Here is a 14,410-nt window from a genome sequence, read left to right as displayed (position 1 = left end):
GCAGTATGTGTCAGTCCCATTCAAATAAGTAAAGTATACAGGCTATCTCTGATGAACTCCTAATACTGCCTCTGACGTAGCAGGATCCCATAATGGTTTCCCAAGTTGGCTAACAAAAGCACTGTAACTGAAACTCACAAAAGTAACATGGTTCTCTGCAGTGTTTCCTCCTTTAGAGGCAAAGATATAAGCCGCTATAATTTGATTATTTCTGGAAGATCTAAATAAAAGCATATATTTTATGTTGTACACTAACCGAATTTTTTTTTTTTTTGGGGGGGGGGAAAGTAACCTGAATGATGAAATGTATTTTCAGTCAGTAAACCACACACCCCCCCCCACTTCTGCAAGTAAAATAATAGTTCACAGCTAAAGAAAATACTATCTTTTTTTACTCATCCTTTATTATGTTTGTTTCCTGCATTCTCCAAGAACCTCACCTGATGCATTCAAAGCTGCAGGAACTAGGTTACCTAATCCAAAATAGTTCTGTGTCTCCAAACCCAAGCCACCGCAGGGCATTTCAAAAAGCCATTCTGTGGCAAAGTTCACAGCTGTGAAAGAGCACAAACCAAGCTTCCTGGCTATGGAAAATAAGCTAACCACCATACTTGCCAAGGAGAATATGCCAACAAATGAGTAAAGGAACATAAACTCTTTGGAAACAGATCAGGGCAACCAGTGCAGTCCCTTCGGGTATGCTGATAAAGCCTGGGTGCACCACACATTCACAGTTGATGGACACAGTTGGCATGCAGTGCAGTGAAGAAGATCACTGGCTGGTGCAGCTTTGATAAGCCTGTCGGTGGACTGCAATTCCCATTTCACACTACAGACTTTCACCTGCCGTTTGATCATCTATATGGTAAAGTGATGATGACACCAAAGCAGCAAATGCGTTTTTAGGCATACCAGGTTCTGAGTCAATTATACAACTCAGAAATAAGATTTTACGGCCACTAAAGATAGGTTTATCCACAGTGCACACATTGTAGATTCCCTTTGCAGTTCTCCTCTCATCTCAAAAACATATAGAAGAGTACATAGGAAGGTGAAAAAAGGAACAGTTTCCATGCAAACAACCATTACGCAGAGTAGAAGCCCTCAGTCTGAGCATCAAACTGAGGATAGCAAAGATGTTTTCAGAACTTCCTAGTGAACCGCAGCAGGTAAACAGGGGAGCAATTACTCTAATTCAAAAAAAGTAATTCCAGGTCACAGCAGTAATATAAATCCAGCAAAAGGCCCCAAACACCATCCCAGTTTCTATAGCAAGGGTCAGGACTACCAGGACTGTGCTTCTTTACCTGATCACCCTTCCTCAAAGCCTAATACTATCTCCAGCGCTCACTTCTTCAGCACTGTTTACAACTGGGTACCGTTTATTCTACTACACAGAATTCTGGTGTTTAGGGCTGGCCATTACTTTTTGTTTAGAAGGTGTGGTGTACATTTTTTAAGCTACTTTTGCATTTTTGTCAAGATTAAATGAAGAAAAGTAATGTTTTCAAGTACATTATCTCAAGTTGATTTTTATAAAGTATTGAGTAACAAAATTACAGGTTCTGCTGAGCAGACGCAAAGAAGAAACCCTATTTCACTTCTAAAACTTTTAACTAGTGACATTTTTATACAAGTTCATCTGAACAATAAAGAAATAAAAATTAGATCTCCTAAAATTTATGCTCATTTAAAATCTAATCTTTCACCAGATGAGCCGGTGGAGCATTTTCAAGAAGCCATGCATCTAGATATCTCAAATAGATAGGAAATTCACCCATGCTTTACCGAAGCCAGTTATAGAAACTGAGATTGAAGAAACAAAAAAGGTGAATTTGAAAATAAATTTATCATATCAACGTGTAGCTTTAAGTCCGTAAAATAACACAAGATTTAACGCCGACCACACAACTCTGATCTGGGGTCGTATCTTAAGCGTAAAGGGAAGCTCGTGGCAGATGACAGCCGTGTGGAACGAATTCATCCAGCCTTACACTGAAGCATAAGGCTGAAGGAGGAACCACGCACAACTTATTCTCTTCACAGAAGAGCTGTGAGACGGGCACCTCCGTTTCCCAAAATATTGCGAAAGGACCAATCCGCGTCCACTCGCTTTGCGAGCCAAGGCTTTCGATCGCTTCGCCACCACAAACACAACTTCAGAGGAAAGCGTCTTCTGCCCCGAACAGAGCCACGTTTTACTGCGAGTTCCAAACACCTTTTTCCACACGGGAAATATCTCGGGAGCAAAGCAAACGTCACGCTTAGTCTGAAAGGCGGCGGCCCCCGCGCCCCGCGAGCGCCCGCCCCGCTCACCGCCGCGCAGCACGAACAGGTCCGTCTGTTTGTCCGAGTTGAAGTCGCCAAACGCGGCGAGCGTCCCGTGGTCCTCGGCCCCGAAGAGCTGGGCTGTCACGTTCTGCAGGGCGTCGGCCGGCACGGCCAGGGACAACAGAAGCCACAGGCACGGCCCCAGCGCCGGGATCCCCATCCTGCTCGGCCTGCCTCGCTTTACGGCCGCTTCCGGCGCTGACCCGGCGGCTTTGCGACAAACGCGCGACGGCGCGCGCCAGTCTCTTTACAGCTGCCGCGGCCGGGCGGGCGGGATGGCGGTGGAGGCGGCGGCCGCGGCCCACATGGCCGACGTGAGCTGGAGGATGCTGGAGCTGCGAGCTCGCACCAAGCGTTCAGGTCTGACCTCCAGGACCGCCCGAGAGCGGCTTGCCCCCCCCCCCCCGTACATTTGCCCCTCCGGTGTACTCCCCCCGGCCCTCCCTGTGCACTCCCCATCCTTCCCGGCCCCCCCCCCCCCCGTGCATTCCCTCCCACTCCCTGCCCCCCCCCGTGCATTCGCTCCCGTGCATTCCCCTCCCCCCCCGCGCAGCGCCGTCTCCCCCCGTGCACTCCCCCCTCCCCCCCTACCGGCCCCCAGCAGGGTCCCGCGGCGCTGGCAGCAGCTTTGCGGAGCAGCCGGGCAGGTGAAGCGCCATCCCGCAGGCGCTCAGCCTTCGCCAGGTTTCCCTTGGGTAAAGACAGCCTTTTTTAATGTGAGAGTTTCTTGTCCGAAAGGGCCGTGTTCTCCGAGTTGCCCGGAATTTCCAAAGTTCAAAATTCCCGAAATTTTACTTATTTTTTTAAAATAAAAGACAGTCTTAATAGGTCTTACATTGTTAATCTTCTAATGGAAACGACTGTCCAGGTGATCGGTGTGGTGTTTATTTATAGGCCGTATGTGTTTGTAAAACTTAGTCATTATTTCCTTATTTGCATATTTTATTGGTTTCGTTGTGGTAATGATTGATCAGACAGCGTGAGGAGAAACGGGGTCTTATGAGGTCTCTCATAAAGCGAGTTGCTTCATTAAAGACCAGTGTGATTCACGTGGCTTTAAAAATTTGACTTATATAGTATTAATTTGCAAAATAACATGATTGAGACCGTCGGTACAAGAGTTGCTGGGTTGTGGCCAAGTTCCGTTATAGGGTACTCTGTTACCTGAAAGCTGGCTTACAAACAGAGCCCTTTAGCTCTACAAAACAGAGTCTGGAACCAGCCTGTTGGGAACAGGACACTCCTGAGGCACAGGATGTCGTGCTGGCTTTGGGATTCTCGTGCAGAACCAGGCCTCGTGGTTGCAGAAGGCATTGGAAAGATTTAAAATACTTGAGGGGTTTTAATGGCCACTGCCTTCTACTGTCCTGCTAAATGTGTAAGGAAGTGTCTTTTGTGTTAATGACAGATGGTTATTGTAGCTCACTTCCTTTTTTTCCCATTTATAGAGACTTTGTCATTTATATAATAATTGAATATATTTACTGAAGAAAGAAACGTAATTTTAGTTGAAGTGCATTTCTGATAGGACTTGATTTAAAAATCAAGTTTTATATTTAAGGCTTCAGGCAACATTCTTATCTAGAAATGAAAGTCCCAGTCTTGTTTCTCAAATTATTCCTGCATCTTTATAAATATGTTGAAATTTGCATAACTTCAGTGCATTTATATGTCCTTGCTTGTCCTGGTGGCAGGACACACGGTTGGTGCAGTCAGTAAAAGTGGCTGAACTCCCCCATTATGGTCTGCACTGGCTGAGGTTTATGCTCGGGCGTCCCAGTTTACGAACAGTCCTATTTGGTTTTGTTTTTTTTTTTAATGTGATCCTTGGAGTAAGATATTGTGAACAGGAAGCATAGACTCATGTGCATGAAATGTGATTCATGTTTTATAGCTAACAGCAAAATACCATTTAAGACCCTATCCTGTTTATGTCAATTAAATTACAAATAACATTTTTGTCAATAGAAACAAATTGCATTGAAAAAAATTTTTTTTCCCTTCCATGAGCAATAACATGCTGTTTTATTCCTTGCTACTGTGATAATTAACAGGTACAAATACATTATAAAGTTGTCCAGTAGCAACTCCTGAAATTTTGGTCACTTTAAAAAACCTAAACTTCTTTAAAGATTTGGAACAATTGTCATCATAGTTACAGTGTTTTCTTATCTTACATTCCAAACTGGAAGCTGTTCTATTTCAAATAACTGAGATGCTTACTACTATAAGCAATCCATGTGACTGAAAAAAAAGTCCTAGTGTCAATTACATGTAGGGTAAAAGCAGCACTGTACATAAGCAGAATTTTAGCTCCCTGTGCTTGCTATATCTTAGCATTTTCACATGCACATGTTAAATCAGTGTTTTTATTTAATCTTGAAATATATGAAAGATATTTTATTCAGCAACTTTTGCCATTAGTAGCAAATTTCCTATTGAACAGCAAAGCTGCTAATATCCAAAAGATGGAATCTGTGTCATTTTATTCAGATAATTTTTATGGAAGTAAAAGCAAAATAAAACCAATGTTTAGGATAGAAGAGGGCAACATAAAATGTGATGAAGCTTTACTACTCTTTGTGCTGTGTACCATCATGTTAATAACTCTACTAACATTGCTTTCCCTTAATTTAATGTTGATTGCCTTTAACGTTTACTAAACAGTTTTGAAAATCGCTGTAGCTTAGCCTGAGACGTTTGTGATTAATGCACCAATTTGAAATGGCCAGTTCGGATGATGACAGAACCTCCTCTGCGCATGCTTTTTTAAAATGTGGTAAGTGGGCAGTTATGTGTTTTGTTTTTGTTTGTGGCTATTTAATTCACCAAAAATAATGGTGTGTTGTAGTTCATGCAGTGTTTTGTGCTAGCAGTTTTTTAGCACTGCACAGTAGAACTTAAAAATTTCAGTGAGAATGTCTGAAAATTGGAATTTACTTGGGTTAAAATCTGCTGCTAAGATCTTCCTATTTTGTTTGTGTTTTGTGTTCTTTTAAGTCTCTGTCACTTTAACAATCTCTGAACTGAAGTTTCTTTTTTAAGATGACAGTCATGTGAAAGGTGCACTAAGAATGGTGTTTAGAATTAACGCTAATAAACCCAACAAGAATGCTTTAGAGAAAAGGAGTAAAGTCTCCGGTAATTCAGTCACAGCTTCTCTTTAGGTAGAGCAGGAGCTAGAATATATGAAGTTGTCAAGACCATTTCTGACTGAGCTCAGTATATTTAGAAAAGAGTTTGGCTGGTAGAGGTGTGTTCCTGCGTCCTCCAGGTGATCTGGGGAGACTCATGCACGGCTCCTACTTGGGCTGTGTGGAAACACAGCAGCAGTACTAGGGCTGGTGAGAGTGACCGAGTAAGGAGGTTGCACCCATCTCCTACAACAGCTGAGTTGCTTGACCTGCCCTGCCCTGCCCATGGCATCTCTGGTTTGCCTCCCGTAATGTCAAAGGACACGCGAAGTGTTGACATTCTAATAAAAAGTTTACTCTTATATTGATACTTGATATTTCTGCTGCTGTGATGCAAACCAAACATTTTTGGTAGTTTTAAGAGCTGTTATTTTGAGTTCTCAGAAATGGCAATGATTGCTTTGAATACCCTGATGAGTGGTTTTCTGCCTTGCTTGTAGCATTTAGAAGGCTCATGTGATAGACTTTGGCATTTTGTGTATTTTGGTAGCTCCTATGCGCTGTTATGACAGTCAGTGTTTTGTTTCTGCTATTTAGTAACTTCTGTGTGTTGTTTGTTGCTGTAAATGCTGAAATCACTAATTTTAAGTATAATTACTGTAGATAGAAGTCACTTCAGATGATTAAGAAATAGGACAGAATTAATGGGTACAACCTTTTTTCTTTCTCCATAAAATTCTAATTTAATTATACGCACAATCTGACACATGGTGTTTCTTGATAGATGGTAGTTGAAAAATTTTGTCACTTCAAGACTATTTAGATGAAACTGTTACAAGATTTTACTCTTTTCTTAACCTGCGGTGTTACCATCACTCAACCTAGGTAACACTTAGTGCCTTGTGTTTACTCCTGATGCTTATTCAGATAGAACAACACCTTAAAACCTCTTTTTTCTTCCTCTTCCAGCCCTTCTCCTGGGGTTTCCTTGCCATATTTTTATTGAATTATAGAACAGTTCAGTTTGGAAGGGATGTTGGGGAGTCATTGGCTTGAGCCTCTTGCTCAAAGCAGGGGCAGCTATGAGATCATAGTTTCTTACTGTATGTAGTTATTAAAAAAACCCCACCAGCAACAGCATGGTTGGTGTATGTTAAGTTCACAGAGTTAAAGTTCAGATACTTAGATAAGTGAGAAGTGAATTTTCCTTCCAGAAGGAGTGCCTCTGAAAATTACTTTCACCTTGCTCCGCTGCGTGGGTTTGGACTGAAAAGCAGATGTGTTTTATAGCAAACAGCTACTAAAATCAACTGTATTGTGTCCAGCAGTGTTCCTCTCCAGTACTGTGTTAAGTCGGAGCTTAGGAGATACTGCAGGAGAAGTCTGGAAGGAAGTGTGGTGTTGGGAGGATACGATTTGCTCATATAATATAACTTCTAAACTTTGCTATGTGAGGAAATAAGACCATCTTTGGTCCCAGTGACTTCTGTAATGTGAAGATGTTATTGCCCTTACTAAAATTGGGTAGTGAAAGTTACAGTGAACTGAGATCCAGAACTTGTTTGTCTTAGGTATTGGGTTACATCCAGAACTGGCATCACATTAGAAGACGAGGGCCAGTTTTTATTCTTGTCATAGCTAGAAAGAAATCAGATCTTCTTATCCTTTTTATTTTGGTCTGTGGTGATTTATTTATGCAAGTAAACATTTTCTTTTGTTTGTGAAATGTTGAAAATAAAGTTCTTGCTACGTTGCTTCCATTTGCTTGGGAATAAACTCCAGGGCAATGTGTGTTTAGTTGTTTAGGCTTTTTTGAGTTCTATACTTTGAAAAAATTGAACATCAATCCATGTTGAAATATACAAATCTTTCTCTGTAGACTAGGTCCAGAGTTCCATTCTGATGTCTGATTTTCTTTAGTATCTGCCGTTGCTACCATCTTCATGAGTGTGCGGGTGGTTCCAGTCTTCTGTATGTATGAACTCAGGAGCAGGATTTCAAGGTGTTTGCCATAGCTTGTAAATCTGAACAGCTAGACATTTTATAGCTCTTCCCTGAAGAGCCATTAACACTAATCTCAAGTATAACTGGAATAAAATTGAAGTGAATGGGAAAGTACTTTAACATCAGGATGACATAATGTTCGCAACCTCCAGAGGTTGTATATACACAAGTGTTACGTTTACACTGCTAATAGCTTACCTCAGAGAAACTTCCCTTAATTTCTTCCAGTTTTGTGTTCTGGTTAGAAGAGATAAATAAATTGTATTTTTTTCCTGGAGTTGTACGTTTTGAGTTTTACCTGCTAGATAATGTTTTCCTGTAGTTTCCATGTCTTAGCCAAGTCAGAAATATCTTGTCTGTTTATTACTTTAGCTCTAACTGGTAATTGATGCTTCTGATATCGATTATTGGGCTGTTTGAGATATCTTCCTGGTTCTCTAATACTTTAAAAGGAAATGACTGTCCTTTTTAGTAATTTTTCAACTTCAGCAATGGTGAAATCATGTTGCTCTGGAACCTGTAAGGTGAAATGAAAGGGGATTAATTTTTGATTCAAAGTATGGATCATGTGTGTTTAGTCAATACAATACCTGAAGATAAACCTGGATTTAGTGGGACTTGGGATAAAGATTTTGATCATTCTCTTGTCAGACATCAAATGTATTGATGCAGGCAGCAACACTTTGATTTCCTATTTGTTTTGGTTTTTAGTGATTTTGAAGTAGTTACTGACTACTGAGCACTGAGTCTCGTTACAAAACTACAGTTACTGGGGTGCTGCATAGTTTGTTGCTGCAAGAGAACTGAATGGCATAACAACATAAATGAATCTTCTAATGGACAGGAGTTCCTAAGCAAAAAGAAATACCAAAATAAAATTACTTTGAACAATTGATTTACATTGGGTTCAGAATGTTGATGTTTAAACAGAAGCTTCAAAAGGTGCGGTGTATTACAGATTTTTCTCTTCCATTACAGAATAGCTTTATTTCTTTCAGCTTTTTTTTTTTTTTTTTAGGCAACTAAAATAAACTGGGCTGTCTGTGCTTCCCACTCAGGCTCTTTCCCCACAGGCACATGTTGTTTGTAGTGTAACCTCTCCCAGTGAGGAAAGAGATAGCCAAAGGGGCAGCTTCGCAGTGCTGTTAGATGTGCCCACTAGAGAATCCACAACAGCCCCACAGGAGTCTGCACAGGGAGGTGCGGAGGTTTTTTAACCGTGATGGTTGCAAATCAAAAGTAATGCTATTGAAGGGGTGGGGTTTTGGTCCTTAAGGTTACCGTAAAGAAACATTTCCATCTCCCTGCCATTGGGCTTGGTTAATGAAGCCTCCCTCTGTCACCACTGCACACGCATTCATTTTACTTGGCTGAGTCCTGTACATGAACAGACTCCAGTCTGATGCCTGGGTATGTTCTGGGAGTGCGAAAGAAGTGACTTGAATAGAAGGGCTCTGCTGCATCCTGCCAGAACTGCTGGACTGGCCAGGCTCCCCTGGCAGTTCATGTCTCTGAGCTTGGCAGGAGGACAGCCCACACGCCCGAATGGGGAAAATCTTATTATTCCTGTTAGCAAACAGCTCTGGGCTTGAGCTTGCTGTCCAGAACACTGAATAAAGCCGAAGTGATTTATGGAAGGAAAGCAGCAGGTTACTCTCAAATTAGAAGTTAGAAATGGTTTGCCACTGTAATTTTTAAGAAGTCTTCACTTGCTGACAGGCTATCACTTTTGCTATCAGGGAAACAGGCTTTGCAGGTGCAAATAGGGAAGCAAGCAGTATAAGGGACATTGATAAGGAAAGGTGTGGATTTCGTAGCCTTGTATGTCTGTGGAAGGATGTTAATTTAGAGGCTTTATTTGTTGGATAGGTTGTTAGGCTTTGGAAGTGTTTCAGAAAAAGCTAACCTTTTTTCTGATTCAAGACATTGAATCGGCTTGGTTTATTGTGGTGGTGGGTGAAACAGGGCTGGGATAGGTAAAACATGAGCAGTGCTGTACATGTTCAGCATTTTAAAAGGCAGGTAGGGAAGTAGTAGTTAAAATTTGGCTACTTTTGTCCCTCTGCCTTCTATTTTTCTACGTAAATATAGTAATTCTGTCTGTAGTATGCTTCTATGAAAACACTTCTCTTCTTCAATAAACAATTCTCTTCTTCAATTCTCTTCTTCAATAATTCAGCTGTAGATTTATGTAGCATTCGCTGTTGAATATCTACAAGGTCTTGCTTGTGTCAACACATACTGTAGAAAAAAATGTGCATAGAAATCCATTCTCTGAAATTATAGGAATTGCAACTTCTTTTGTTTGAATAAAAATTTGATAAGTTGTGCTTTTGTATATCAAACAAAAAAAATAGTATTGCAGTAGTATTCAGCAACAGTAGAATTATGAAACTGATTCAGATCTCAATTTTGTTTTTTTCTCTTCTTTTTTTTTTAGGTTCAATTTATGAGCCGCTTAAAAGTATTAACCTTCTAAAACCAGAGGGGGGAAGTCTGTGGGATAAATTAGATCATTATTACAGAATTGGTAAGTTGATAATTATTCCTACCCCAAAAGATTTTCAGTGTAACTTATTAAAATATTCAGTTATGATTATGACAGTAAATTAGCTTTGTTTAAAAATAATATCTGCAGTCTTTAATAAGAATTTATGTTTTCTGACAGGTAAAGGATTCTGTCATTGCTGTTACTCATAAGATTCCTGTGATAAAGTAATGCATGTATTTGAATAATTCATACACTGCTTGAAAAATCATGATCTGTAAATAGCGTTTAAAATTGACATCTGCATTTGTCAAGTGGTAGAAGAGATTCTGAGTTGCACCTCATGGTCTTGGACAGGGAGGGGTAAGGGAAATCTGCTGACAGTTTTTGATGCTTGAACTAACCCAGATATGAATTGGAATTGAGATTTACATGTTAAATATCGTTGCTACATTATTCCTAGTTGGGGATAGTTTTATAATTTTCTGCCGGAAGTTTGAAAGGTGCAGAAACTGGAGGGCTGAATTGCACTTCTTGCTGAAAATGCAAATGTATATTGGAAATCCAGTCCGGCTGTAAGACTGAATTTAGAATTATTTTGGCATTAGCCTGATAGAGCTGAGGAAATTGAAATTTAAATGGAAAAGAGCTTTCTTGTACTACTTATAACAGTTTAACAGACAATCAATGAGAAATTAATGTTTTATTAATGGTGCCATAATGTATTTTTCAATCAATTAAAGTAATATTTAGTATTTTTTTCTAACTTGGTTTTGACAACTTGAAAATTCCTATCTTGTTCTATTTTTATGCCTGGGTACCGAGTTAAATAATCGTAGTTGTCCTTTCTCCTTGTGTACCCATTCGTTTCCTTTTTTAAACATGTTGATACAATCATTTGGCCTAAGTTAAACATTTTTATGAATGTAGAGTTCTGCAGAGTTTAACTATTTAAATTATTGGGAGGGGCAGGTGATATATACTCCACTCTAGCCCCCTGCTTTTTTTTTACTGATTTCTGTTGTAGAGATTCTGTATGGAGCAGGTTGTACTAGAACAGAGCTGCCATATAGGTAGTTTTGAAGATTGATTTTTTGTAGAAAGGTTTAATTCCACTGAGGAACCAATGTGACAAAATTTTTGTGTATCTTTCTCCTTTCTTTTTTCTTCTGTTTTGTGTTTTGCATGCTCTAACAGGTTGTTCCATCTTGATTTATTCCTGAAAATCTATGCAGAAACTGGAAAAACATAAGTGTTGTTAATACTGTTTTTTCCTTTTTCCAGTTAAGACAACATTGCTGCTTCATCAAAGCCCAACCACTGGTCTGTTTCCTACTAAGACGTATGGGGATAACCGAAAGGCCAAAGTACATGATAGTCTTTACTGTGCTGCCTGTGCCTGGGCATTAGCCCTTGCATACAGGTGAGTAACTACAGAGCTTGCATTTCTGCTGTGAAACTGTCTTTCTGTTATGCAGCTTCCTGGGAACGTCTTAAAAGATGAAGCTTTTTCAAAAATAGTTTAGTAAACCCACAGAGATGGTATGTGTTTCCAAAGCTCGATAAAAATATTTATGTAGCTACTAGGTTAAAAAATGTCACTCTACTTTTGGTAAGTAAACAAGTTTTCATATAGTTTAACTGGGACCAATAGTCTGAAACAAAGGAATTAATGCACGCTACAGATCTGTTGATGTGAGTGTGGGCACCGCTATAGAACAGCGTTAGTTAAATACTTTGTATTCCAAAGCTCTAATGTGTCCTCCTTTTTCTTTCCCCCCCACCTATGCATTTCCAATTTGTTTTATGAGTTATCTCTCTTGTCCAGGCGTATTGATGATGACAAGGGAAGGACTCATGAGCTGGAGCATTCTGCTATCAAGTGTATGAGAGGAATTCTCTACTGCTACATGCGTCAGGCCAACAAGGTAAAACACTGCAGTGTGGACACAAGCACTCACTAATTCTAAAGGATTAATTAAACTGTGCAAACTAACTTCTAAATATAGAAAAAATTGAGGAGGGGCACGCACTATTATTGTGTTGCCCAGCAAAGAACAGCTGCCTCATTATTGTCAGGTCGAGCAGTGTTTTAGGGTATGGAAGACATGAGCATTTTACAAAGTAAACTGCAGAGTGTTTACTTCTTTGGGTTCCTTTTGCAATTGTTTATCCTATTTAAACATTGGACCTTTCGTAATTTTTTTTTAATGTTTTTAGTGCTTAGACGTAAGGATGTAGAATTAATTTTAGCTAGGGCTGGAGTTTTCTTTGCACTGTTAACCCAGTTATTGCATTTGCAGTTGCTCTCCCTACCTAGGTGATCATTCAGGTATTTTGCTTGATTTCTTTAGCAGCCACTTTCCAGTATTCTTTGACCTAATGACATAAATTCAGAAGGGCAGCAACCCAAAATTAATAAAGAAACAGAGTAGTTTACTTATGTTGTAATACAGTCAACTAATTCAGCCTGTAATCCTCTTGTGAGTATACAAGGCTTTTCCTTACCAAAATTTAGATGTTGTGTATTAATTTTGCATTAATTCTACAGGTAGTTACATATCTGTATTTCATGTGATTATTTTAAGTTTCATGTTACTGGCTTTTAGCTGTATTGTTAAGAATAGTTTTCAGGTTACCACATACCTTCAATCACTTCTAAGCACACAACCTGAAATGTAAAGTGCATGGGCATATGATACCATTTAAAATAACCATCAGCAGCAGCGGTGGAAGCAGCAGCAGCAGCATGAAGTCAGCTGTATTGCCAGTTGTGTTTGTGCTGGCATGATATATTTTTTTCTGTTTCCTTTGTTTTTTGTAGTCTCGTATCTTTAAATAATCTTGACCTAATTTGATCTTGTTACGTTTGAGCTGTTGTTTTTCTCTTTGACATGCAGTGGTTTGTTTTTAGGATGATAAGTGTAGATATGAATAATGAGCATTAAATTAACACAGGTGTCACTGCTGACTTACTGGTTGTCAGTTTTTGCCTTGTTTACTGTAAATGCTTCTCTCTTCCTACAGTGTAGCTATAAGCAGTCTCCGGTACCTAACAGACAAAAGCTGAGAGACTCTGTATAGCCTGGCCTCACGTAGAAGGAAAATATTTTTTATTAAGATGAATTTTATATGCCCAAGGTGTGACTCAAATAGATGATGCTGCTTGCGACAAAAGTTGCTGATGTTATTATATTCTATTGCTAATGAACATATGAGTTATGAGTTAAATTGTATTGGATGCATTAATGGACTAAAATTGCTAAGTCCACAAAGTAGCGTTCACTTTCTTGCTTCTGGGGCATATGATACGTGCTACATCCCATAGCGGTAAGCTGTCTATTAGGTACCACTCCAGAAGAGATGAGGTGGAGGTTTGAATACTTGTACTCTTTGAGTATATTTCAAGTATGTTTTGATAAATTTCAGGGTCTGTCATTTCTAAGTTTTGCATGATGGTCATATCAAGAAATTTTGAAGTACCTGAGTTGTATAGTGAATTTGTAGCTACCAAACATACTGAAATTATTGACTTTGATTTTATGTTTTCCTTTAATTCACCTTTAGGTTCAGCAATTTAAGCAAGACCCCAAACCATCTGAATGTCTTCATTCTGTTTTCAGTGCATACACTGGAGATGAGGTCTTCTCCCATAAGGAATATGGTCACCTTCAGGTAAAATGTGCACATACGTGGAAGTTTGGATGATTGTAAATAATGTTACTCTTGACTCCATTCTTTCATGATACAGCTGTCTCTTTTTGATATGCTGTTCCTGATAAAATTGATATTCCCTCTGCGTCTTTTGGTAAAAAAGACAGAGTTTTGAAATAAAACTCAGTGGTGTATTTGATCAGAAGGCACTGAAATAACTGGGATTTGTGGAGGTGGATGGTTATTTGTTTGTGAAGTTGCTTTTTGAGACCAACAGATGGCTGTCAGTAGAAAAATCTTGGGGAAAAAATATTGAAGTAGTCAGTAAAGTGAAAGGTTTAGTATAATCTTACATTGAATATTATATTTTTTATTAACATTCACGGCTTAATTTTCCGTAAGTCTAAGCAATTTTCATTCATAGTAAAGGCCTAATGTACGCTGTCAACAGCTTTATCTAGTTAAAAATTGTTGTACACTATTTTGTTTTGTAGCTCCTAGTCTGATTCATTGCATAATAGATTGTTGTCTTTAATTTTCAGAATGCTGATATACTCTTCTTGTTTTCCTTCTCTTTACTGTCAAACCATTTTTTTGCATTCATTACAGTGTTCTTTTGTGTTCCATAACTCCGTGTACTTTATTTAGTTCAGAAGTTGCTAGTGGAATTATAGAGATGTTGACAAGTGTATAATTTCATCTTGACAAAATTACTTGAGTAGTTTGTACAATAAATGTGTTGGATTCAGGAAATGGAGGTTCCATGAAAAATTATTTGTGGAGTTATCTTAAGTTAGGA

The 14,410-nt window shown here is 39.2% G+C and overlaps 2 protein-coding genes and 1 long non-coding RNA gene across 5 annotated transcripts in view; 2 read left to right on the top strand and 1 right to left on the bottom strand.

Annotated features, from left to right (window-relative positions):
- LOC128853524 (uncharacterized) overlaps nucleotides 1–2,302 on the top strand; it is a 114,720-nt gene extending 112,418 nt beyond the window's left edge. The window contains exon 4 of the long non-coding RNA XR_008452108.1: nucleotides 1,713–2,302. This is a non-coding gene — a long non-coding RNA (uncharacterized LOC128853524). The remainder of the gene's footprint in view (nucleotides 1–1,712) is intronic.
- Nucleotides 1–2,540, bottom strand: part of ITFG1 (integrin alpha FG-GAP repeat containing 1) — a 70,324-nt gene extending 67,784 nt beyond the window's left edge. The window contains 1 exon segment of the mRNA XM_009557058.2: nucleotides 2,317–2,540. Within this exon segment, the coding sequence (XP_009555353.2) occupies nucleotides 2,317–2,491 (175 nt within the window). The 5' untranslated portion in view covers nucleotides 2,492–2,540.
- The window catches only part of PHKB (phosphorylase kinase regulatory subunit beta), a 61,977-nt gene continuing 50,030 nt past the window's right edge, over nucleotides 2,464–14,410 (top strand). For 2 of the 3 annotated variants that reach the window (XM_054079104.1, XM_054079103.1), the window contains exons 1-5: nucleotides 2,464–2,691; nucleotides 9,910–9,999; nucleotides 11,242–11,380; nucleotides 11,786–11,885; nucleotides 13,525–13,632. In XM_054079104.1, coding sequence (XP_053935079.1) covers nucleotides 2,607–2,691; nucleotides 9,910–9,999; nucleotides 11,242–11,380; nucleotides 11,786–11,885; nucleotides 13,525–13,632 — 522 coding nt within the window. In that variant the 5' untranslated portion in view covers nucleotides 2,464–2,606. Of the gene's footprint in view, nucleotides 2,692–4,998; nucleotides 5,111–9,909; nucleotides 10,000–11,241; nucleotides 11,381–11,785; nucleotides 11,886–13,524; nucleotides 13,633–14,410 lie in introns of all 3 variants that reach the window. The other variant, XM_054079105.1, reaches the window with a different exon arrangement.

The sequence above is a fragment of the Cuculus canorus genome, chromosome 13, assembly GCF_017976375.1.
Source record: "Cuculus canorus isolate bCucCan1 chromosome 13, bCucCan1.pri, whole genome shotgun sequence".
Taxonomy (NCBI): domain Eukaryota; kingdom Metazoa; phylum Chordata; class Aves; order Cuculiformes; family Cuculidae; genus Cuculus; species Cuculus canorus.
This window is presented reverse-complemented; position numbering and strand designations above follow the sequence as displayed.